The sequence below is a fragment of the Lemur catta genome, chromosome 23 (assembly GCF_020740605.2).
Source record: "Lemur catta isolate mLemCat1 chromosome 23, mLemCat1.pri, whole genome shotgun sequence".
In the NCBI taxonomy this organism is placed as follows: Eukaryota; Metazoa; Chordata; class Mammalia; order Primates; family Lemuridae; genus Lemur; species Lemur catta.
Window position 1 is genome coordinate 9,256,104 of NC_059150.1, and position 21,928 is coordinate 9,278,031.

Genomic DNA, 21,928 nt, shown 5'->3' on the forward strand with positions numbered 1-21,928 from the left:
CCAACACTGGCTCCCCGCGCTATCTGGCACTTGCTGTGGGGCCTCGAGCAGGTCTCCTAACATCTCTGGGCTTTGGTCTCCTGACGGCAAAATGGGGACTCTGCGCAGGGCCCCGGCCTGCCTGTGCCCACCCGCACCTACCATCTGCCTGGTCTGCTGGAGCTGGGCGTCCAAGCCCCGCAGCTGCTCGGCCACCTGCCCCGCCGTCCGGAAGGCCCCGCCGGCCCGGGGAAGGGCGCCCCTGCAGTGGGAGCCACAGGCCGTGCCGTTGTCCCGGGGGCACAGCTCGCCAGGGCACGCTCCCGGGGTGCAGGCCGTCTGCCTGGAGCCGCTGCAGAGCTGCGGGGAAGTGGGGAGTCAAAGAGGCCACCCAAGGCCCCTCAACCACTGCTCCCGGCCCACACCCAGGAAACAAACAGCCAGACAGCTCCATGACAACCAGGCACCAGAAACTTGTTTCCTTGGCAACTGCTGGGCGCACAGTGAGGGGCGCAAGGTCGGGATGGGTGGAGTGTGCGGTGGGTTTCTCACGGGGGCAGGTGTGCCCCACTGGGGAACAGGTGGCAGCAGTCGTGTGACTAGCTGGGGCAGGGGCTCCAGGGAGTGGGGCGCCATGCCCTGAGTCACCTTGTTGATGGTGGGTGTCAGGTCAGGCAGGGAAGCCATCTCCAGCCTCAGCGCCGCGAGCTGGGGGCCGCCGGCGCCGCCTCCCCCCTGCAGCTCCAGCCTCTCCGCCTCTCCCCGGCTGTCCCTGAGCTGGCGCAGCACGCGGGCGCTGTCGGAGACCTGCTGGGCAGCCTGGGACGACCGCTCATAGGCCGTGGTCAGCATCCGGAAGGCTCCTGGGGTGGGGAGGGGAGGGAAGGAGCTGCTCCCGGGCCCAGAGGCCTGGAGATGGGGGGGCAGGAGCGGAGGGGGACGCGGCCCGGCAGTGCACGCGCTGTCTGGGAAGCCCTGTCCTCACCTGAGGGGTCGGCACTGCTGAGCTTTTCAAACTGCTCCCTCTTGCTCTGATACATAAGGAGGAGGCGACTGAAGCTTCTGTCCAGACTCTCCAGGTCCCCCGGGAGGGACAGTGTCTCCTCCTCTAGGGGCAGATCCGCCTGCAGGCCCTGGAGAGCTCGCCTGAGATGGGAGAGGGGCTTTCGCTGAAATACAGGAGGGGGCTCGGCCTCCCCAGACCCGGCCGTGGCCTCGGCACAACCGCTACCGAGTCAGGACAAGCAGAGGCCTTCAGCAAAGACGCTTCGCTGGGCGGAGGCTGGGAGCGCCCGCACACCGTCCTCCCCCCCTGCAGGTGGGTCCTCAGAACCCTCTGGAGCCCAGCATGCCCGACTGTCCTCCCCCTCTCCCTGCGCCTGGCTTCCGTGGGTACCATCACCCTGCCCCCCCCCACTCTCCACAGGCTGACTTCTGCACCCACCTGCACGGCGTGGCTCTCACCTCTCTCTTCCGCAGTCCACACCTCCCGCTGAGCTCCAGACCCCGACACCACTGCCCACTGGTCAGCCCCCCAAAGGGAGCTCAGGGTCCTGCCCCCAGGCCCACGGCCACTGAGCTCTGGAAGGTTCCTCTCTCCCCATGCCCTTTGCAGCTCCAGCAACCAACCACCAACCGCCTCCTGCAGGCCTCACTTTCTCTCCCTCCAGGCTTTGTCAGGCCTAGAACACCCTTCCACGGGCCGCCCCTCCGTGCCTGCGTTTCCAGCCTGCGGGAGGCCTGCGGGATGGTGCCCAAGTCTGAGACTAGGGCAGATGGCACCTCCCCGTGAAGCCTGCCATGACCACCCTCTGTCGGAGTTCCCGCTCTCGTGCGACACGCGTCCCACCGCAGTTCACGGTGCACACATCACTCTCCCCACGGGAGCCTCTCCCGGGCAAAGCCCTCATCACGTTAACTTCAGTGTCCCCAGGGCCTCCTAATGGACGGTGACAAAATACGTGGGGTGAATAAATGAACGAATGGTGCCCAACATTTGCTCTAGCTCCTCTGCCAGAGCCCCTAGAAGAAGCTCCAGCACACCCGTGAGTCACCAAACCTCAGCTTTCCTTCTCCGGCTGCCTCTTCCCTGCCGCCGACCCCACACCTGGAGGGCTCTGTGCGCGTCAGAAAGCCGGCGCTTAGGGAACGCGAACTAATTATAGGAACTTTCAGAACCAGAGCTCGCTAAGAAGGCGACTCTGCTGGTGGGCCGGGGGTGTGGGCAGGATCGCTGCCATTCCAAAGGCGAATGGGAGTTATTTTTAGAGCCCCTGCCTCTCGGACGCCCTGCGCCAGGGTGACTAATCCAGAGCCGGCTCTGCCCCCAGCAGCACCAGGCACTTGAAAGCAGGCAGGGCCTGGGCTCCCAGACCGCATGCCCAGCCCCAGCTCTGCCCCCGGGGGCCACATGGCTCTATCACGTCACCTCTGTGCCTGTTTTCCCACCTGCAAGGCAGGAGCAATACCCCCGCCACACCAGCCTGGCAGGCCTGCAGCATATAGCTCAGAGAAGGAATGTACACATGCAAGGGCCTCCAACAGTGTAGCGCCCCCCTCACGGCATAATTCCTCTAAGTGCTCGCCAGGGAAATGCAATCACCTGATGGAGGAGATGCCATTGGCCACCTGGGCCACCTCCTGCTCTGTGACCGAGGCGCTTCTCAGAATTGCTTGGATCTGCTCGATCTTGTTGTTCGTGTCTCGGATCCGGGAGGCCAGGCCACGGTCCTCTAGACCTGGCCCTGACCACAGGCTGGCAGTGGCATTGCGGAGGCTGCCGAAGCGCAGGGCCTGCTCCCGGAGGGCCGCGTCGTAGGTGTGGAAGCAAGGGTGGCAGGCCACACACACCGGGTAGCGGTCACAGTAGCCTCGCTGGCACTGGTCACAGCGGGGCCCGGTCAAGCCGGGGCGGCAGAGGCAGCGGCCAGAGGTCTTGTCGCAGCCCGGGCCCTCCGTGCCCCGGAAGTCACAGTCGCAGGCTACAGCGAGAGAAATGACAGTCAGAGGCCAAGGACCAGGGAGACAAAGGCGTCTGGTGGGGGGAGCCCTGAAGAGGAGGTCTGACCTGAGCGTCCTTCTGCGGGTTTAGAATAACGCACTGTCGCAGCCAGAATAAAAACCATGGTAACAACAGCTTACTTAGCACCCACGACGTGCCAGGCACCACTCGCAGTCACACACCCATGCACACTTCACTCATCTGGTCCTCACCGCCACTATCTTCCCATTTTATAGATGAGGCGACTGAGGCACGCAGAGGTGAGGTACAACATGCCTTCTCTCCCCGATGAGGAAACTGAGTCCAAAGAGGGGGAGCGACCCGCTCAAAGTCCCTTGGCAGGGGAGAGGCAGAGCTCAGGGCGGAGCCCGTCCTGCACGCTCCAAGTCCTGTGCCCGGTGGCTACATCAGACTCGCTCCCTGTCCCCCTCCGGACTCACTGTCCCCATCTGGGAAGGGGAAGAAATGTCCTCCCCGCCTTGCTGCTGCCCTGGAGACGGCTTCTGCTAAATGCTCTTTCTCAGGGAAGTTGGGAGCAAAGCAACCCTGCTGTTGCGGGGACGCAGGGACGTGGGGACAGCCTGACCTGAGGCCTGCCTTGGGGGCTGGGAGGCCAAGCTGACCTGCCAGAGCATGTGCACTCATGGTGCTTCCCACGGCCACACCACATGCGTCCACATGAATGTCCTGCCACACCACAGGCCCATGCACTCCCACCACCGCCCAGCCACGTGCTCTGCCCCCGGCAGCCCCGGCACTGCCCGCAGGGTGAACGCGCACCTCGGCATCCCGTGGCCGCGTCTCCATGGGTCCTGTCCGGACACTGGCGGAGGATGGCTGCAGCACTGCACGTCAGGCCCCCAAACCCTTCCCGACAGGGGCACTGCCCTGTGAACTGCGAGGGAGGGAGCACCGTCAGAGGACCCTCCCGTGTGGGCTCTGCCTGGCCCTGGGGTCAGGGGCTGTGCCCTAGATCCCTGGTCCACAGACAGAATCCAGGGCTCACCGGCTGCCTGCAGAGCTGGTGTGACCCCAAAACAAGGGCTCCCACTCAGAGACATGGCCTGAAGTCAAGGCCCAGAGTGGGCCCTTCAGAAGGCATATGGCATTGCCGAAGGCTGAGAGCCACCGAGGGAGGGACATCTGGGGGCCTCCCCAAAGGGCAGTGGGAACAGGAGTAGTTCACCCTGACGACGGAAAGGCCCAGAAGGGCAGCATGGAGGCCAGACAGAGATGCTGGTGTGCAGGACCCGTCCCCTGTGAGGGGCCCAGGGCCACCCCGACCTCGTACCTGGTTGCACTGGGGCCCGAGGGAGCCGTGCGGGTTGCAGGCGCATGGCTCGCAGCCCCGGCCGCTGGCCAGCTTCCAGTGGTAGGGAGCGCACTGGTCACACGCGGGGCCCACCACGTTGGGCAGGCACAGGCAGCGCCCACTCTCCTCGTCACACGGCATGTCCCGCCGGGCCCCCAGGAGGCTGCAGTCACAGCCTGCAGGAGGGAGGGCTGCTGAGCTCGGGCAAACACCCTGCAAAAAACTCACCCCCAGAGGACACACATCCAGGGAGGGGCCCAGCCCGGGAAAAGAACCGGGCAGGGCCGTCCCCTGCAGATACCGTGGCTGACTCACGCGGCCACTGAGCTTTCCCACCAGTTCCAGCCACCTGGCGGCTTGGCCGCCCGCCTGCCCGCCCCGCCTCTGACTCAGTCCCGCCTTCCAACCCAGAGCTGCGCTGCCACCTGCTGGAGGCCCGTGGCACAGCACCCGGCGCTGGGGGCGGGGGAGAAGTCAGACCTCCAGGCAAGGCCTGGCGCGCTCCCACCGTCTGCCCGGCCTTTTACGGGATGGGATCTCCTCTGAAGAGCACACGAGCAGGGCAAGTCTTGGGTCCGGTGGCCCCGCGCGCCCTGCCCCACCCCAGGCTGCGCCAGGCCCCCTACTCACGACGGCAGCCCTGCGGGTTGGCGTAGGCCAGTCCGGTGAAGCCCGGCTTGCACAGGTCACAGCGCTCTCCCTGAACATGCTCCTTGCACACACACTTCCCCGTCACTGGGTCGCAGGGGAGCCCTGGCACTGCCCCGTCCGGATCGCACTCGCAAGCTGAGGGACAAAGGCAGCCACCGCAGCAGGAATGAAGAAAAGTAGAGCGTTCAGAGTGGGTTCTGGCAGCCAGATTGCCTGGTTCAAATCCTTGGTTCCACCACTGGCTTTCAACCCTACAGCCTTAGTCAAGTTACTAAGCCCTTCTGTGCCTCAGTTTCCCCATACATAAAATGGGGATAATGATACAGCCCTCGTAGGCTTCCTATGAGGAACACATGAGTAAATATAAAATGAGTGGGACAGTACTTGGCCCAGGCTAAGTACTAGAGAAGGACTGTTGTTGTCGTCATTATTTACTGAGCAACTACTGTGTGCCAAGCACTGAGCCGGGTGCTCTCACGTGTTGCCTTATGTATGCCTCACGATAACCCTGAAAGGTGGAGATCATTATCCCCATTGTACAGATGAGCAAACCGAGGCTCAAACATGTTAAAGAACTTATTCAAATTCACATTCCAAGTAAATGCTGGAAACAGGGGGCAAATGCAATTCTGTCTCACTCTTTCCATAAACAAATAACAGCACCAGAAGTGACCCAGCTTTTCCCCACTCCCTGACTTCTTTCACGTCTTTCAAAAAGTAAGACTCTTTCATCCAGAAAGTCTTTCTTGATTACACCTGCCCGAATCAGATTGTTTCAGTCCAGTTTCCTCCCTCTATATGAACTCACTGGCCCTTGTGGGCACATTAAGCTGCCTCTGGGTGTTGCATTCCCTTACATGCATGTGTCTATTCAACAAACATTCCCTGAGCATTAGTGATCTGCCAGTCCTGGTGCTAGGGCCAGAGGGTATAAGACATAATCCCTGCCACGGAGGAGCTCTTGGTGTTGGAAGAAGTAGAAATATAAACATCAAACTGCATTATGACATCGTAAAGGCAATAGCATGTACATAGAGAAAGCACTTTCATCCCTCATTTTCATGTATGTATGATTTATATGTGTGTGTTCCCTGAGGGCATGAACTTTATATTACTTTTTTTCTCTCCTATGCCCAAAATAAGGGTATGTACTGATTGACTGATTGATTGATGGTCCAGAGAGGTTAAGTGACTTGCTCAGCAGTGCTCAGCTAAGTTAGAACAGTCTCCCACGAGTCCTGACCTGCGGGGAGTTAGCTACGCTCCCAGCAAAGAATCGGGTCCCTGAGGCAGGGGTCGTCGCAAAGGACAAGAAAATAATAGAATAGGGAAATAAGAGAATACACAGAGACGAAGGTACAGTTAATAAAGAACAGATTTACAAAAAAGTGGGGGGGTCAGGAGACCCCACAAAATCCTTGTAATTTGTGGGACCCCAATGAAGTTCCACATCAGCATTTATGGGTACAGTGATCAGCTGCCAGGGGTAACAGATTTACATAATAACAGGTAGTTCGTTTTAGGTTCAAAGTGTCTCAAAAGGCTTCTATAGATCCCTTAATTAACTCTATCTATGTGAACTAACGGTTACAAAATCTTTCTAGGACAAACTTCTAAGTTCTAAGATAAAACTATCACTTTAGCAGAAAAGTTAAACAGAGACATAGTGGCTCCATATTTCTTTATCTAGTTATTGTCGATTGAGACAGGTAGTTAGGAGTCCAGCAGAAGCTGTCCCTTGGGCTAATTGCTTTCAGTCGCAGGCGTGTCTGTCTCTCGGGCGGGCACTTCTTTGATCAGTTCCATACAAACCTGCTTTGTCGTCAGAGCAGGCGAAAGCCACAGCTTTGAGTCTGCAGCGTCACCTTGGACAGCAGCTGCTACTGACCACTGAGACGCCCTCCTGAGGCCAGGCAGCTTTTCATACGTGAACTGACACGTTCACATATTCATTCAGGGCAAAGCCTTGCAAAACTCCTGAAATCATTTCTGTCTCTAATATTATAGGGGGCATTTCCATAAATCAATATTTCTTAGGTGCAACACTGACTGACCCACGACCAAGTCTTCATGTTCCCCAGGTGCTTTTGCGTCCCCAGGCACATGTGTTCTGTTGTGCCCAGAGCAGACAGGGAGTAACAGATGGATGACATCCTGGGTCCCCGGGGCTTCTACTCACGGATACAGGTCTCCTGAATGGGAGCCCCCGGGCGCCGGTTCCGGAAATAGTGCAGCTGACACCGCTCACAGTTCTTGCCTTCGGTGTGGTCCCGGCAGTTGTCACATACACCTCCATGTGCCCCCTGGCTGGCCGCAAACACAGCTGGGTCGAAGTGACATGTCTCCGAGTGCCCGTTGCAGTCGCACCCTGGAAAGGAGAGTGCCAGGCTGACATCTGACCAGCACTGTGGCCATCTACAGTATGTGCCACGACAGCTCGCTGCACCTCTAACAACTCAGCAAGACTCTCAGGGCAGAGAAATGGGGAAACTGAGGCCAAGGGAGTCTTGCATAATTTAATGAAGGTTGCATGACCAATAAGAAAGCAGAGTAGAATGAGAACTCAGGCTCCTGGTTCCCAGTGTTGGGATGAACCCAAGAACAGTGGCCACGTTGGGCCAAAGAAAGAGCCACTTGAATGTTCTGTCCCCAACCCTGCCCACTGCCACCACGGATCTCCTGCAGGTCACTGCCTCTCTCTGGGCTGAGGATCCTTGTTTCCCCTCATTTATGCAGACAAAGGCCCTGACTCGGGGGGGCCATTTGAAGTAGGCAAAATGACTACAGGGAACCAGATATGTCCTAAACAAGAGAAGGAGGTGCTGGGGATACCGTGAAAGCCATGTGGAATCAGGAGCATAGACCCGGCCTTGGTCCCTCCAGCCTGGCTGAGATGGGGCGAGGGGGAGGATGCCACCAAAATACTCTCTCCAATCTCACAGAGCAAGGAGAGCTTAAATTGCAGAGGTGCAATTTGGTTTGGATTTAAATAACAAAAACTAGATTCCCCCTGTGTCTCAAGTGAGGTCATTGAGGCCTAGAGGGGCCAGCACAAGACCCAGTCCCTACAGGGGAGGGTGGTCTGAGCCGCATACTTTGGCATTCGTGGGGGTCCTGGCCCTCGGCTGGCCTCCAGGGACGGTCGTTGTAGAAGGGCGCGCAGCGTTCACAGTTGGGGCCGGCGGTGTTGTGCTGGCAGACGCAGACATCGTGGACCTGGGAAGGGGCCCATCAGTCATCAGGAGTAATCAACAAAGGAGGGTCCCAGGGATGGGTCTGCCCGCTCCCCTCTGACCCTCCCACACACCACACAGCCTGGCTAAGACCCCGGCCCTCCCAGGACACTTTCCCTGAACGCCCCAGACTTCACCCAGCTCCTGTGACACATCAGCACACGCACATGTGCCTGCACCGCTCCTCTAGTGAGGTTTTCCAAGCTCATTCCCTGCACTTGGACACGGCCATGATTCCCAGGCCAAGGCAGTGCCTGGAGAGGGCTCCGACGCCCCTGTTGGTAACTGCGTGATCACAGAAGCTGTTGGGCCCTCTAGAGATTTATACTCCAACAATCTGTGACTACAGTTGTTTAGCTAATGAGACTGTTATGATGAATTGTTACTAGACTCATTAAGGTACAAAAATAGAATAGCTATTGTGTGCTAATTGCCTTCCAAATTAAGCCCAACACCTTCAGCTTGGCATTCAGAGAAGGACCTGTGTCAAGTTCGCTCCATCCTCTCTCCCACTCCCCGCCAACAGCACAGCAGGCTGAACTCCCAGCTGCTCCCCCGCAAGCCCCACTTTCCCCATCTTTGGGGCTTCACTGATGTTTTTCCTTCTGCCTGGAATTCCCTTCCCTCCATATGCACCAGCAAAATCCTGTTGCTTAGGCTGCAGCCAGAACGGCCCCTCCCGCGTAAGGCCTCCCCACCCCTCCAATTCGTAGATCTCAGTGCTGGTTGCACATCAGAATCACCTGGAAGCTTTTTTTCAAAAAATACCTACGTCCAGGCCCAATTCAATCCAAACCTCGGGGGTAAGGCCCAGGTAGTGGTACCTTTTAAAAGTGGTGATTCCACTGTGCAGCCAGACCTGAGGACCACCGGGGTTGACTCCCTCCTCATCAGCTCACGGCAAGTTGTTTTCCTCATACGCCCTCGGCCTTGGTTCCAGGGATTTGTCTTATGGGCCCCAGCAGATGACACATTCCCCAAGCTGGCCTCCCCCAACCTCCTCTGAAGCCTGGGCAGGCGCTGGCCCAGCAGTGGAAAGAACAAAGCTGACCGATGCTCCTGTCACCTGTGCTTCCCTCCCAGCCCCTGTCCATGATTTCCTCCTGCCCCCCTGTCACCAGGACAACTGTCATACTCCCATATGCTGGCAGGAGAACTGATGCCCTGGAAAAGGGGAATGACAGGAGCCTCCGCTTCTTTGCCCCGAGTTCTCTCTCCTCCGCTGGCGGTTCTCAAATTTGGTCTCACAGCAAAACCCCCGAGAGGCTTGCTGAACCGGACCTCCTCAAGCCCCGTCCCTGCCGACTCTGACTCTGCTGGCCTGGGGGAGACTCGGGACTGGCACTGACCGTTGTTCTCTCACCCTGCCCCACACCTCACCACCAGATGAGACTTTGGAATCCCCAAACCAGTGGCTGTCCACCTTGGCAGTACATTAGAATCCCCTGAATAACAAAATCAGAATATCTTAGGTGAAGGTCTGCGTCGGGGCAGTTTTTTTTAGCTCCTAATGAAATTACAATATGCAGCCAGGGTTGAGAAGCACTGCCTTAACCTTCCCATCCTGCACCCGAACGTACACTACTGAAAATCATCTCGAACTATAAAGCAGGTCTAAAGAAGTCCACTAAAATTCTGATTTTTGAAGTGAAAATCACCTAGATTCTTTTTCTGTTGCTGCTGCAGTATTAAATGCCCAAGTCTTACATTTAGTGCCCTCCCTGTTTCATGGGAGCCCCTCTGCCTTCGCCCTGCCCCTCCCCTCTGCCCTTTCCACCCTGGGCTGTCACCTGCACCGTGGTGGAGGGGCCAGCCGGGGCTCCAGGCTTGGGGGCGCAGCGGTCAGCGTGGCCGTGACAGAAGCAGCTCCCCTGCAGACGCAGCTGGGACACCGCATAGTAGGCACTGGGGGGGTAGTAGCCCCTCTGGGGCAACGGGGCCAGCCTGGTGAAGTTCACCCTCAAGTTTGTGATCCCCCCCAGCTCTGAAAGGTGCAAACAGCAAGGGGGGATGGGTTGGGGAAGGAAAAACAAGGAAAGGAAGTTAGAGGCAAATAGAGTCTGCTAGGGTAGGACAGATAAGGAAAGCCACCATCCCTCTTCCTTGTCTTCATAATGTCATGGTACCAGGGGCCATCCTCTCCGGCCCTCCAACTTCCCACAGCATCCTGCACACTGCACCCCAAGGGGGTAAGCAGGGCAAGTGTTACTATTAAATCCCCAACCCTGCCGACAAAGATATAAAAGACAAGGAAACTCCCATGACCTGAGTTCCAACCTTGTTTCATTTCCCACCCACAGCCCATGGGGAAGAGGGGGGCCACACTGACCTTGGACTTTCTGACTTTGAGTTGCTGGAATCCCAGATGCTAAATCCATAAGGTTAAGTCGGACCTACAGAGGGAGGGGAAAAAGGGAGGAACTGAAGAAGAGATAAACAGCTGGGCCCAAGCTCAGAGGAAACCTTCCTTTCCATCCAATGCCTCGCCCTCCTCATACCCTGGGGTCCTTCTTACCTGAGCCCGAAACAGACCAGGGATGTGAGGCCCCCTAGCTGCTCTGGGGGAGCACGATCATCACTGGGCCCCAAATGAGACAATGTGTGTGTGTGTGTGTGTGTGTGTGTGTGTGTACGCGCACACACACAATGTCTCCTCTCCAGGTAAAAACATAGATATACCAAGAATTTCCTGGGTCAAAAATTAAAGTAAGATACATAATCCACACACGAGGGTTTAGTAGATACTAATTTTCCAGTGATCCAGGAAGAATGAGAGGGCCCAGAGCCCAAGGATGCCTGGTTGTGGTGACCACAGTACTCTGCACAACCTCAATGTCAACTATGTTTTCTTATTGATAATAAATCCCTCATTAGATGTGACTTCATCTGCATATCCCGGGAAGAGTTTTCACATCAAACCCTCCACAAGTTAGGGGGAAAAAAATCCTGTCTTTTAATCCAGGGTCTGGAGAACATGGTTAACCTAATCTGAATGAGGGCAGACCCAAGAAGACTTGGAGCTCTGGCTTATGCCAGAATTCCCTCCAAGGGTTAGGACTAGGCTAGGCGAATGGATTAAACTAAAGAAGTTCATATTTGTGTTAAATCCTACCAAGGTAAAATTAAATTTTTATAATTTGCTCGCTTGCATCTAACTAGCCACCCCAAAGCCCTCACCCTGGAATAACACTGGTTTTATCCTCTCGCTACAGTGATGCGCCAGTAAGCGTTGCGGAGGTGGCTATGGAAGAGGGCAGGCTGGCAGGGTGACACGGTGGCCCCCAGATGTTTCTGAAATGTCCTTCCTGGGCAGCAAAGGTGAGCTGACAGCGTGTTCTCATCTCTTCTCAAGAGTCCGTGTGACCAGCAGGACATCGGGGACCCCCCTGCACAACCCGGAGCCTACTTTTTCAGGGTTCCCTCTACCTACCTTCCCCCCATTTAGATGCCCGTTCGGCCTCTGGGGCAGGGACTGGCACCGAACGTCCTGCCAGTTCTGAGGCTGGCCCTGGCGCACCCGGGGGAAGGCGGAGGTGCAGTCGGCAGCCAGGTACTGGTACACCCGCCAGGTCTTGCCAAAGTCGGAGGAGCGCTCGATCAGCATGCCGGCGGGCGTGGGCCCCTGCGGAGACACAGGCAGGGTGGGGAGGGGAGGCCTGGTGCTGTGCCCCGTGGGGACACGATCACACAAACAGGCCCTACCAGTGAGGGAGGAAGGAAGGGAGGGGACCCAGCGGGAGCAGGTGAGCTCAGGAGCACCTGGGTCCAGCCCTCCTGGCAAACCACAAGCCACAGAAGTTTCTCCCCAGGGAACCACGGAAAGTAATAGAAACTAGGTCTGCATTCCAGAAGGCACGATGCCTAGCTCAGCCCACCATCAGGGCTTCCAGGCCAGAAAAATCTCCCGCCCCTCCACGTTCCACAGCCAACCATTTTTATCCTAGCTCTGGGTTCTAGTCCCTTCTCTCTCCCTCCGTCTCTCCCTCATTGCCACGGCCACGGTTCAGGCCAAGATCATGCTGAGGCTGATTGACGACCACAGCCTGGAATTCGCGTCCAGCCCTTGTCCTGGACCCCAAACACTCTCCCCACTTCACCAGAGAGACCTTCCCAGATGGTTACCAGATCTGCGAGACCCTTCAATGGATCTGCATTAGCCTAAAGATAAAACACGTGCTCCTCAGCATGACATATTGCATCATTTCTGGCCACTTTAAATGCAGTCTTTGTGCTGACGGCTCCCCTGCTTGGACCACTTCCTGGAACTGCGGGTTGATAAACTCAACCTCCACAACAGACCCCCCATCAGGCCCAGGCCCATCTCTCTAGCTTCAGGCCCACCTCTTCCCTGACCTCCCTAGTATATGCCACCTGCTGTCCCCACAATACTCAGTCACACCTTTCACCGCACAGAGACAGCTTTCATTTAAAATGGGCCGTGTCACTCCTCTGCTTAAAGTCCTCCAACCCATTGTTCTCACATAAAATCTGAACCCCCGACTGTGAGCGAGGAGGCCCTGTGCTCCCCGGCCTGCCTGCATCCTCACTCCATCTCTGGCCACCTGCACCTCCTCAAGCCACGCAGCCAGCGCATTCCCCGCTCAGAGCCTGCGTACCTGGCACTCCTCCTGCCGGGAGCTCCTCCCACTGGTCGGCCCCTTCTCACTGTGCTCTCAGCTTAAATGTCACTTCCTGGGGAGATGGTTTTATACCTGCCTGACCCTGTGCTGGGAGCGTAGCTAACTCCCTGCAAACTGGGCAACCCTGACATGCATCCTGCTCTGCCCCACCACCCCACCCCACCCCATTATTTCCTACCCCAGTATCTTGTTCGTTTCCTTCAGAAATGTCACCACAATTTCCAATTATGTATGTGTTGTTTTCCTGCTTTTATTCTTCTCCCACTAGACAGGGATTTCTCAGCCTTGGCACTATCAATATTTTGAGGTGGATGGATCTTAGTCGTAGGGGCTGTCCTGTGCGTGGTAGGATGGTTAGCAGCATCCCTGGCCTCCGCCCATCAGAGGTCATTGCATACCCATAGTTGTGACAACTGAGAATGTCTCCAGACATTACCAAATATCCCCTGGGAGAGGGAGAGGGTAAAACCACCCCTGATTGAGAGTCAGTACACAAGACCGTGGTCCCCATTATCTGTCTTGCTCACACTTGTGCCTCCAGCATCCAGCACATAGGTGCTTAGTATACGTTGGTTGAATGAACGGTAAATCTTCAGTCTGCTCCCCTCCCCCCACTCATTTATATCTGTAAACTCATCTCTCAGCAGTGCAGCCTCCACCTCCCCACCTCTCCCCACCATGAACACGTGTTCCCTCCAGACCCCGTGTGCATTCCCTTGCCCCCTCCCCAGTCATATACCTTCTTGCCTCTTGCCTCCTGGCCTTTGCACTTACCGTTCTCTTTGCCTGGAAGGACGTTTGCCCCCCACCTGGCTGTCACTGGTCCATGAAGTTTCACCTTCCCCTGGGTACATCCTCTGACGACCCCTCCCAAGACCGACCAAGCGAGATGTCCTTCCATGCTTCTCACCAATATCAGAGCACACTTCACCCTCTCTCACTCCTGGCTCTCTGTCCTCCTTACGTGTGGTCAAAGCAGCTCAAGGATTGTGATTTAGTTTCATTCATCTTCCCATCCCTAACATCTGACACCGAACCTAACACATAACCAGTGTTCAAAATGTGTGTAGCAAGAACTGACAAATAAGTGAATGGGTAAGTGATACTAAAGCAATGAGACTATTCAACAGTACCATTCACATGAATGTCGCCCTTCAAACTTGTCACCTTTACAGAAGACTGGGCATTTGTTCAAAGGATACTGGCATTTCTCAAAATACTTTTGACCTTTACTTGGGGCAAAGCTCTTGAAGCCAACTTCTCCAGTCATGTAAGAATGTAGGTCCTATTTTTATTCCAAGCTCGTTTTAACTCCTGAAAATTACATAACCCTTTCTGATCATCTAATCTTACTAACCAAGCTTGATTATTGACGATTTGACTATTTCTGTAGAAAGAATAAAATCAAATCTTCTCTGGCAAGTAAAAACCGACCTGTCCCAAATGAATAAAATTGTTTCCTCCCAAAGGAGTATCCAGAAGGCCAGTCTAAGGGCAGAACCCGAAAGTACTTTGAGAAGTGACAGCACAGAATGAGTGGCTGCCCACCAGGATAGCTGCCCCAAAGGTGCATCTTTCACGCGCATAGGTGAGTTCTTGGCTGTTTGTTAAACTCAATCTCATCTGCAAAATTATGAAAACAAAGTATACCAAGAGTATACAACTATATAATAAGCAATCAGGCCCACAGAATTAGTACTTGGCAGAGCTGGATTAATTAGATGCACTGAGAGTGGGGGGTACAGAGAAAAAGAGGATATACAACCACTGCATGACCAAGACCAGGAGCCTGGTGGTGCCACTGTCCTCCCAGGAGCAAATCCCCTGCTGTCACTATGATACAGGCTCCGGGGGCGTGTTGCCCCAGCCTGGGGAAGGGGCGCTCACCCAGCATGTGGTGCCATCACCCCCATTCTGGAAAGGCAAGAACACTGCTCCTCCACGGGTCCAAGCCCACATGGCCCAGGGTCCCCTCCCCTACCTAATGCCATCCCCGGGAAGCATACCTTAAACTCTATCATGATGTCCTGAAGCTGGAATCTGCTGTCCAGGTCCAGCTGCAGAGAGACAGGGTTCACATCTGGAAGGAGAAAAAGTAGACACTTTAGGCCAGAGACTTTCTACTTTCCAAGCCCTGAAGAAGGCCCTGGACTAGACCAGCTCTAGGAAGTCCGAAATTCTCTAACCTTGATTTTCCAATTTCCCTCTTAGAGAAGAGTGGACCAGTATGTTTCTACTTATATTATCTACTCAAAGTCCTGACTGTTCTTGGCCGAATTCCCTGTGGCCTATATTCCAGACGCCATCACCTGATGCCTCCCATATCTTAGAGGGTTTCAACTTGCCAATTCGATACAGACCTGTTCCCAGAGCTCAGCTCCTTCCACAAACTCACCCACTGAGCCTAAGTGGAGTGAAGTAAAGACGTTCCTCTCTCCTCATACCCTTTCCTTAATCTCCAGTGAACTCTTCTACCTACAACATCCAGCAGACCCCAAACACAAGGCAGGAAGGTTCTGCTCTTCAACCACCCCCTCCCTACACCACAGGAAATGCTGGGAACACCAAGGGTCCCCAGGCATCCTCCATCCACCCCATCCTGTGGAGCCTCCAAAGTCTGGGCCCCTGTAGGTGACAGGCCCTCACCGTTCTGTGACTGCCACCAGCGCGTGGGGCCCGAGGATGAAGCCACGTTCTCCACTCGGTGACTGTTGTAGTTGTGAGGCAGCCTGGAGTCGCACTTGCAGCATTTCATCTGCCACTGTGGGAGGGGGAGACAGCAGACTCAGGGTGGGGTCCTGGCAGAATCCCCCTGATATCCTGAGATCCCAGCATGTCCGCTCCACGGAAATCCCATCCTTAGGGATCCATCAATTTCGCTAATACACTTGGAAGGATTAATCTCTTAAAACAGGGCTGTTGGTCATCTTCTAATTTAATTCCTTTGTGTTCCTCCTAACAAAGAGGTTAGGAGTTGAGGAAGAGGTATAATGTGGTGTAAAAAATAATTTTGGTACATGATATTGCCTTGAAAAGAAACTTGAGAAAAGAGCCAAAGGCAAAGAGAAGAAAGGAAGAGAAATTCCTATTAACTTAGCACCTACTACGTGCTGGACACAGGCTAGAAAATGTTATATCTTATTTCCTTTAATCCTGGTTGTTTCAATACAATAACCTATTAATTAGGTGGTTTCAATACAATAACCATTTAAATCTCACAATAACCCAATGTGATCAGCAGTATTAGCCCCATTTTACAGATCAGAAAGCTGAGGCTCAAGGAGGTGACATGCCTTTCCTATTGACTGATCACAGCTGTCAGCATCAGAGAGGATCCCTTAACGCCTCTCTCTCTCTCTCTTTCTTATGCCCACCCCATCCTCTCATTTCCTCTAGGAAGCCAGATAAGTGACAGAGATTGTGGGAAGCATGGTGAAGGCTGACAACCTCTGTCGCACCCAATGGGCCCCAAGAAGGGCTTGCTTTGGCCCTGAAGTTTATCAAGAGGGGAGCCGAGGGCAGAGAGAGCACTTTGGGGAGAAACCTGGCTTTTCCAGCTGAGCTGGCTCAGTGTCCACAGAGGCTGGAGATCTGTCACAGGCTGATAAAATAATCCTTCCTGGACAAGAGAAGGCTCCTGCTGGAGTCTGACTCCCTTCAGAACCCTATTTGGGGGCCTGGCAGTGAGCATGCCCTTCCTTATACTCTGCCCAGCCGCATAGGGGCAAACTTTTCCACTCCCGCCCTCTGTCTGCCCTCAGCACATGTCCTGAGGAGAGACAAGGGCCAGCTGCCTTCCGGCTGCCTGTCACCAGAGCTCTCTCCAGCTCTCCTGGGAGCTGGTCCCAGCCCTTCCCTGGTCAAGAGAGTGCCAGAAACAAGGCTCTTTCTTTCCCTGGGTCATGGGACAAGGAGCTAGAGACTGCGGAAATGCCCTTGATACTCCCAAATGACGGAATATTATGTAACTATTGAAAACATTGTTTAGAGAAAATTCTTAATTGCATGGGGAAATGATTACATTATAATGTGCGGATGAAAAAAGGGTGGGCATAAACGTGTGTATACATTATAATCTCAGCTATATACTGTTAAAGGAATAGAAAATGTTTGGAAGGAAATATACCAATATACTAGGTGAAATGACATGAAATTGCTAATATTCACCCATTTTGACCTACAAAAATGCCACCCACATACAGTTCAACCTAATATCTCTGGGTAACAGGATCATAGGTGATTTTTTTCCCTTCTTTGTTATTTTTTAATAAGTTTAAGCTTTTATACCTTGAATACGTATTAACTTTTGTACTCAGGAAAACAGACAGTGGTATAAAACAGAACCAACTAAAAATGTCCAGGTTATTCAGCAAGGGCTATTCCCCTGCCTCCTCCTTCAGTCTTCACAGGGATTGTGCGGGTGCTCCATGCCTCCTCCACCTTCCTTCCACGTGTGCAGGCTGTGATGGAGGATCAGATGGCCTCGTGGACTTAAACACTATGTGCTGCTTATCATAGTAACATAGCTGAGGAGGGATTATTTATCTCAATCCTCAGAGACAGGCTAAGCCAACAGGCTTGAGACAGGTATTTTAAGTAGCTCTGCTTGTCAACTAGCTAGCAGGATGGAGGCCTGAAATAGAGCGGCTTATGGCAGAGGTCCACATGAAGACAAGCGGCTAATATCTTCTTTCCCTCTGGGCCTCAGTTTCCCTATTTTATTCTTGTATGCCTCTGTGTGGTGTGTGCACACACGTTAGTGCGCGTGAGTGTGCATGTGCGTGTGTGTGATTCTCAATGCGTGGCGCCCTCTCTCGTGCGGTACGTGCCCGTCTCTCCCAGAGATGGGAGCTCTCAGCTGCAGCTGCTTCCCCTCCCGGGTCATTTGGCCAGCATCCTCCTGGCTGCCTACCTCAGAGACCCGGCGTTATTAGCAATCCAGCCTGTCAGGCCTCCAGCCAGTTTGGCTCCTGCTTGCTCTCCAGCTGGAAAGCCTGGGCCTTCTCTCTTATCCTAGAGTTTTCTAGAAGCTCAGCAGTCTGGTGGGAAGACAGACCCTCCCAGAGAGCTGGGGGAGGGCAAGGGACTGAGCAAGAGCCGGCAGGGGCCTGAATCTCGGTGGAGACGGGTGGGGAAGGAAGGCACATGCGAATAAAAGTTCCGTGCCTTTGCAGAGCACAGAGCTAATTCTGGGGGGGAAAGTAGGACGACAGGTCACGGTTGGGCAGGGCACAGCTCCCTCCCGTCGGTGAGCCAGGGCCGCCTGTGTTCATCTAAGTAGCTAGTCAGGACCATGGCCGCCAGCCAGGGCCAAAAGAAAGGAAGTCAGGATCAAAAAAAAAACCCAGCTCAGACATTCCCTCCACTTCAGCTTCCTCATTGGTGAAATGCAGGCACTGGATGAGATAATGAAGTTCCATCTTGCTCCAATACGCTTTCAGAATTCCCCCCTACTCCAGCTTATCAGCCCAGAAGTTAAAGGCACTCCCAGCAAGTACACAAAGAAAGCAAGAGGAAAATAAGACATTAGCCAGATGCTCCACTGGAGAAACACTCTTCCCAGCAATAAGGGCAGGGGAAAGGGGGTCCTCAAGGCCTTTGGTCAGCAAGGCCTCCCTTAGACCCCGCTGCAATTCGAAAGCCTCAGCATTTCTATGTCAGGAGGTATTGCCAGTAAAGATCAAAAGTTAGGGCCTGCTGTAGGTGCTGGGTGACAGGATGACAGTGTTGAGAGACACTTGCAACTTCATCTTTGTCCTTATTATGAAGTTAAATTTTCACCAAAGCCTTAATTCAGCCCAGCCCTTAGGTCCATCCAAACTAAACTCAGGAAGGTCACTTTCTGAAACTGATCATAGAGATGATGCATACCACACACTCAAAAATGACAGTGCATCAGTCTCTCTCCTGGGCAATGTACATATATTACCTATTTCACCCTTTCTAAATCTCTGATGCAGACATATTACATTTTACAAATGGTGGGTAGCCCCACTTTCCAGATTAGAAAAGTAAGAATGTGTCTAAGCCCATAATCGTAGAAAGAGATGAAGCAGAGATTCTTGTCCTAGGCTGTCTGACTCCAAATCTAACTGTACTATTCTGATTCAAGGGACACAGCAGTCACTTGGAAACCATTGGAAATTTCAAAGCTGGTTTTCAGGAAACTCCTCCCCTCCTCTCCCTCTAGGAAAGAGAGCTTCAGTGTCAGCACAGACCTCTCCAGAAACAGACATGTCCCCTTAGACCTGAGTGCAGAGAGTTAGCTCGTGTGTCTGGGACCTCTGCAGGTTCTACCAGTGGCAGTCACTTCCTACAGCCCCTGACATGGCCTCAGGCAGAGGGCAGAAGGCTGGGCAAAGAAGCAAGGTAGGTGGAAAAGACATTACCCAGAGGCTTCCAGGGGCCTGAACCCCAGAAGCAATGGGGCGAGAAGCCAAGCTAGCAAAGTCGTAAGGCCACCCAGGTTTGTCTTCAGGCCTTCTCATTACACTGTTCCCTTCTCATCTCTCCTTTTAGCCCTACAAGCCCCACTCTTTAGCCCATAACAACCAGGAAGGATCCAAGAATTTCACATTCCACCACCCCAAGTTTTGTTTCTATCTTATAGCAACTCTTTCCTGCCAATGTCTCTTTGTATTTTTCTTCTATCCCCTCAGAAATGACTCATCCTGGGTCATACTCTATTAGGAACCTTTGCAAAAGTCCCAGCGAAGTTTCTGATAAACGAACTCTTGAGGAGTGATGAACGGTAAACCGCAGATTGATACGGTGCCTTTCTCAAGGGTGTTTGTATTTTCAGCAAGGAGCTCAACAGCGCTTCATTCAAAAGAGTAAAACCCCAATGGTAGAGCTTTGTAAGTTTTAGACCCACTCAGGGCTTCTGGGAAACAAGTAAGTGTTAATAGGTATCTTGGCAAAGACATGCTCAAAGCCCTCTATGGGCAGAGGATGAGGATCATGGTACGTGTATGAACACATCTTCTGTCTACACATTAGCCTTCCTGAAGGTCAAGAACACAGACAACTGCCAAACAAAGAAAGGCAGTGGCTGTTGGGCTGTGTGCATGTGTGTGTGGGTGTGCTTCCATGCATGTGTGCATGCGTGTACCAGGGAGGAGGGACCTCCAACTGGCTACTGCTCCTTAGCTTGTTTCCAAGAGATAAAAATGACAGCTGTTTGGTTTACACAGTTAATTAACCTGAGGAATGCGCTGTGTAAGACTGTTATTTAGGCAACTGGGTAATTAAGTTTTCCCCCAGAAAGGGAGGGAATGGGGGATAAATGAAGCATTTAGGAGAGCAGACACAACACTGGGGGAGACGTTGTCGGGAGCCGAAATCAGGGCTGGTAAACTTTCAGATAAAACCTGCCGGTTCTTGAGGAGTGTGCACCAGCCCAGAGATGGCCAAAGGCTCAGCCCCTGCCAGCGTTCACCCTGAGAGAGACGGTGGTGGCCCTCGGGGCCACATGCACAGCCCAGCTGTCTCTGGGAGGCAGCCAGAGTCGCCAGAGCTGAACAAATGGTGAAGGTTGACTAACCCAACGCCTTCGTTTCATACACGGAAAACCGGTGGTCTAGAGAGAAGTGGTGAGGTTCACAAGGTGATAGCCTTACTCCTAGTGTCAGACCAGAATCGGAACTAGAGAGTCTTCATCCCCTGTCCAGGGCCACTTGGCTAAGCATGACAGCCTGAGGATTGTCCCAAGCCCACTGCAAATCAGACTGGCAGCAGTCAGCCTGGGAAGCAGAGAGCAGGGCGGCCCCAGGATGGGCCTCATTTCAGCGAGGTATGCGAGCATGTGTCCTGATCGGGAAAGAAATGCTCAGGAGTGTGATCTGCAGATGGGACAGCCGTCACAGCAGACACAGCCACCAGCAGGCAGGGAGGGGAGAGGGGCGGATAGAACAGTTAGCATCTGCCTGGCACCAAGCCACGGTCACCTCGCACATTCTTTCACACACACCTCACGACAACCCCTTGGAGCAGGTGCTATCCTCACTCCCATTGGTCACAGGAGGCTGGAGAGTAGCACGGATGTAAATGAGGGTAGGGCACAGAGACAGTCTCATCCATGCCTTGAGACTGCGGGAATGACAGAGCAGTGAGTTTCCCCAGAAGTTATCTAGGAGCTGGAAGAAAGAAAGCAAGGGGACGGGGTGGGACTGCAGCTTCAGGCCATTTGGTGAAGAACAGCCCAGTCCCAAACCCAAACAGCTGACAGGTCACCAAGGCAGACGGGCCCAGAAGGGCAAAGTTGGGGAGGTGGAGGAGGAAGGGCCACAGGCACAGCTGGCCAAGCCGGATATCCAGCGCAGGGGGTTGCAACATGGACTCAAAATCCACAGAAACAAGCCCCTGAGACCAAGAGGATTTAGACATTGACACAGAATTAGGCAGAGGAGGTAACTTGCAAACAGGCTAAGATTGGCCCACAAAAAAGGAGCCACAAGAGGAGGAGAGCTAGGAGAGACAATTTTGGAACTGGAAGGAATCCCCCCTGCTTCTGGAACCCCATTCTGCTGAGCGCCCCTCTGCTAGTTGGCTGGGGTTGGGGCTAGGGCATGGAGCAAGGCAGAAATGTCCCGGTGTCACGGGTCCCCACCCCTCTGCATGTGCATTCATGCCATAGCAGTAGGCAGGCAGCTGGTCTGGGGACTTGGTACACGGCTCACTGTGTCAGCCCTGCATGGCAATAGAGCAGGAGTGGGCAGTAGGAATGTAGCTCTGAATTATGCCACCCTCATTTCCAGCTGCGGCTGTTCAGGACACCCCCCGACCCTCCCACCACACCCCCGGCTCTATTCAGAAAACTCAACACATGAATTTTCATCAGAAGTCTGAGGTCCCAGCACCACCCCAACTCACCCAATAGCTCATGGGGATAACAAGGGCTACCTCATGGGGTATTGTACAAACTAATTGAGATAATTTATATAAAACCCATAGTATGATGCCCAGGACACATAATATATGCTTAATAAATTACAGTTGCTATTGGTATTCTTTAATAACCAAATAAACTTAAAAACTGAAACTGGAACTCAACAGAGTTAAAACCTGAATTTCCAATTCTTATTACACAGCCACCGCTGCACCAAGGGAGGGT

General features: G+C 53.9%; 1 protein-coding gene across 2 annotated transcripts in view; it reads right to left on the minus strand.

Annotated features, from left to right (window-relative positions):
• LAMB3 (laminin subunit beta 3) overlaps window positions 1-21,928 on the minus strand; it is a 37,491-nt gene that overhangs the window by 9,409 nt on the left and 6,154 nt on the right. For both annotated transcript variants that reach the window (XM_045536163.1, XM_045536164.1), the window contains 14 exons: window positions 15,463-15,577; window positions 14,823-14,896; window positions 11,607-11,798; window positions 10,506-10,569; window positions 9,967-10,160; window positions 8,039-8,159; window positions 7,123-7,311; window positions 4,923-5,078; window positions 4,272-4,468; window positions 3,761-3,875; window positions 2,582-2,960; window positions 965-1,125; window positions 628-842; window positions 142-339 (listed from right to left, as the gene is read on the minus strand). In XM_045536163.1, the coding sequence (XP_045392119.1) occupies window positions 142-339; window positions 628-842; window positions 965-1,125; window positions 2,582-2,960; window positions 3,761-3,875; window positions 4,272-4,468; window positions 4,923-5,078; window positions 7,123-7,311; window positions 8,039-8,159; window positions 9,967-10,160; window positions 10,506-10,569; window positions 11,607-11,798; window positions 14,823-14,896; window positions 15,463-15,577 (2,370 nt within the window). The remainder of the gene's footprint in view (window positions 1-141; window positions 340-627; window positions 843-964; window positions 1,126-2,581; window positions 2,961-3,760; window positions 3,876-4,271; window positions 4,469-4,922; window positions 5,079-7,122; window positions 7,312-8,038; window positions 8,160-9,966; window positions 10,161-10,505; window positions 10,570-11,606; window positions 11,799-14,822; window positions 14,897-15,462; window positions 15,578-21,928) is intronic.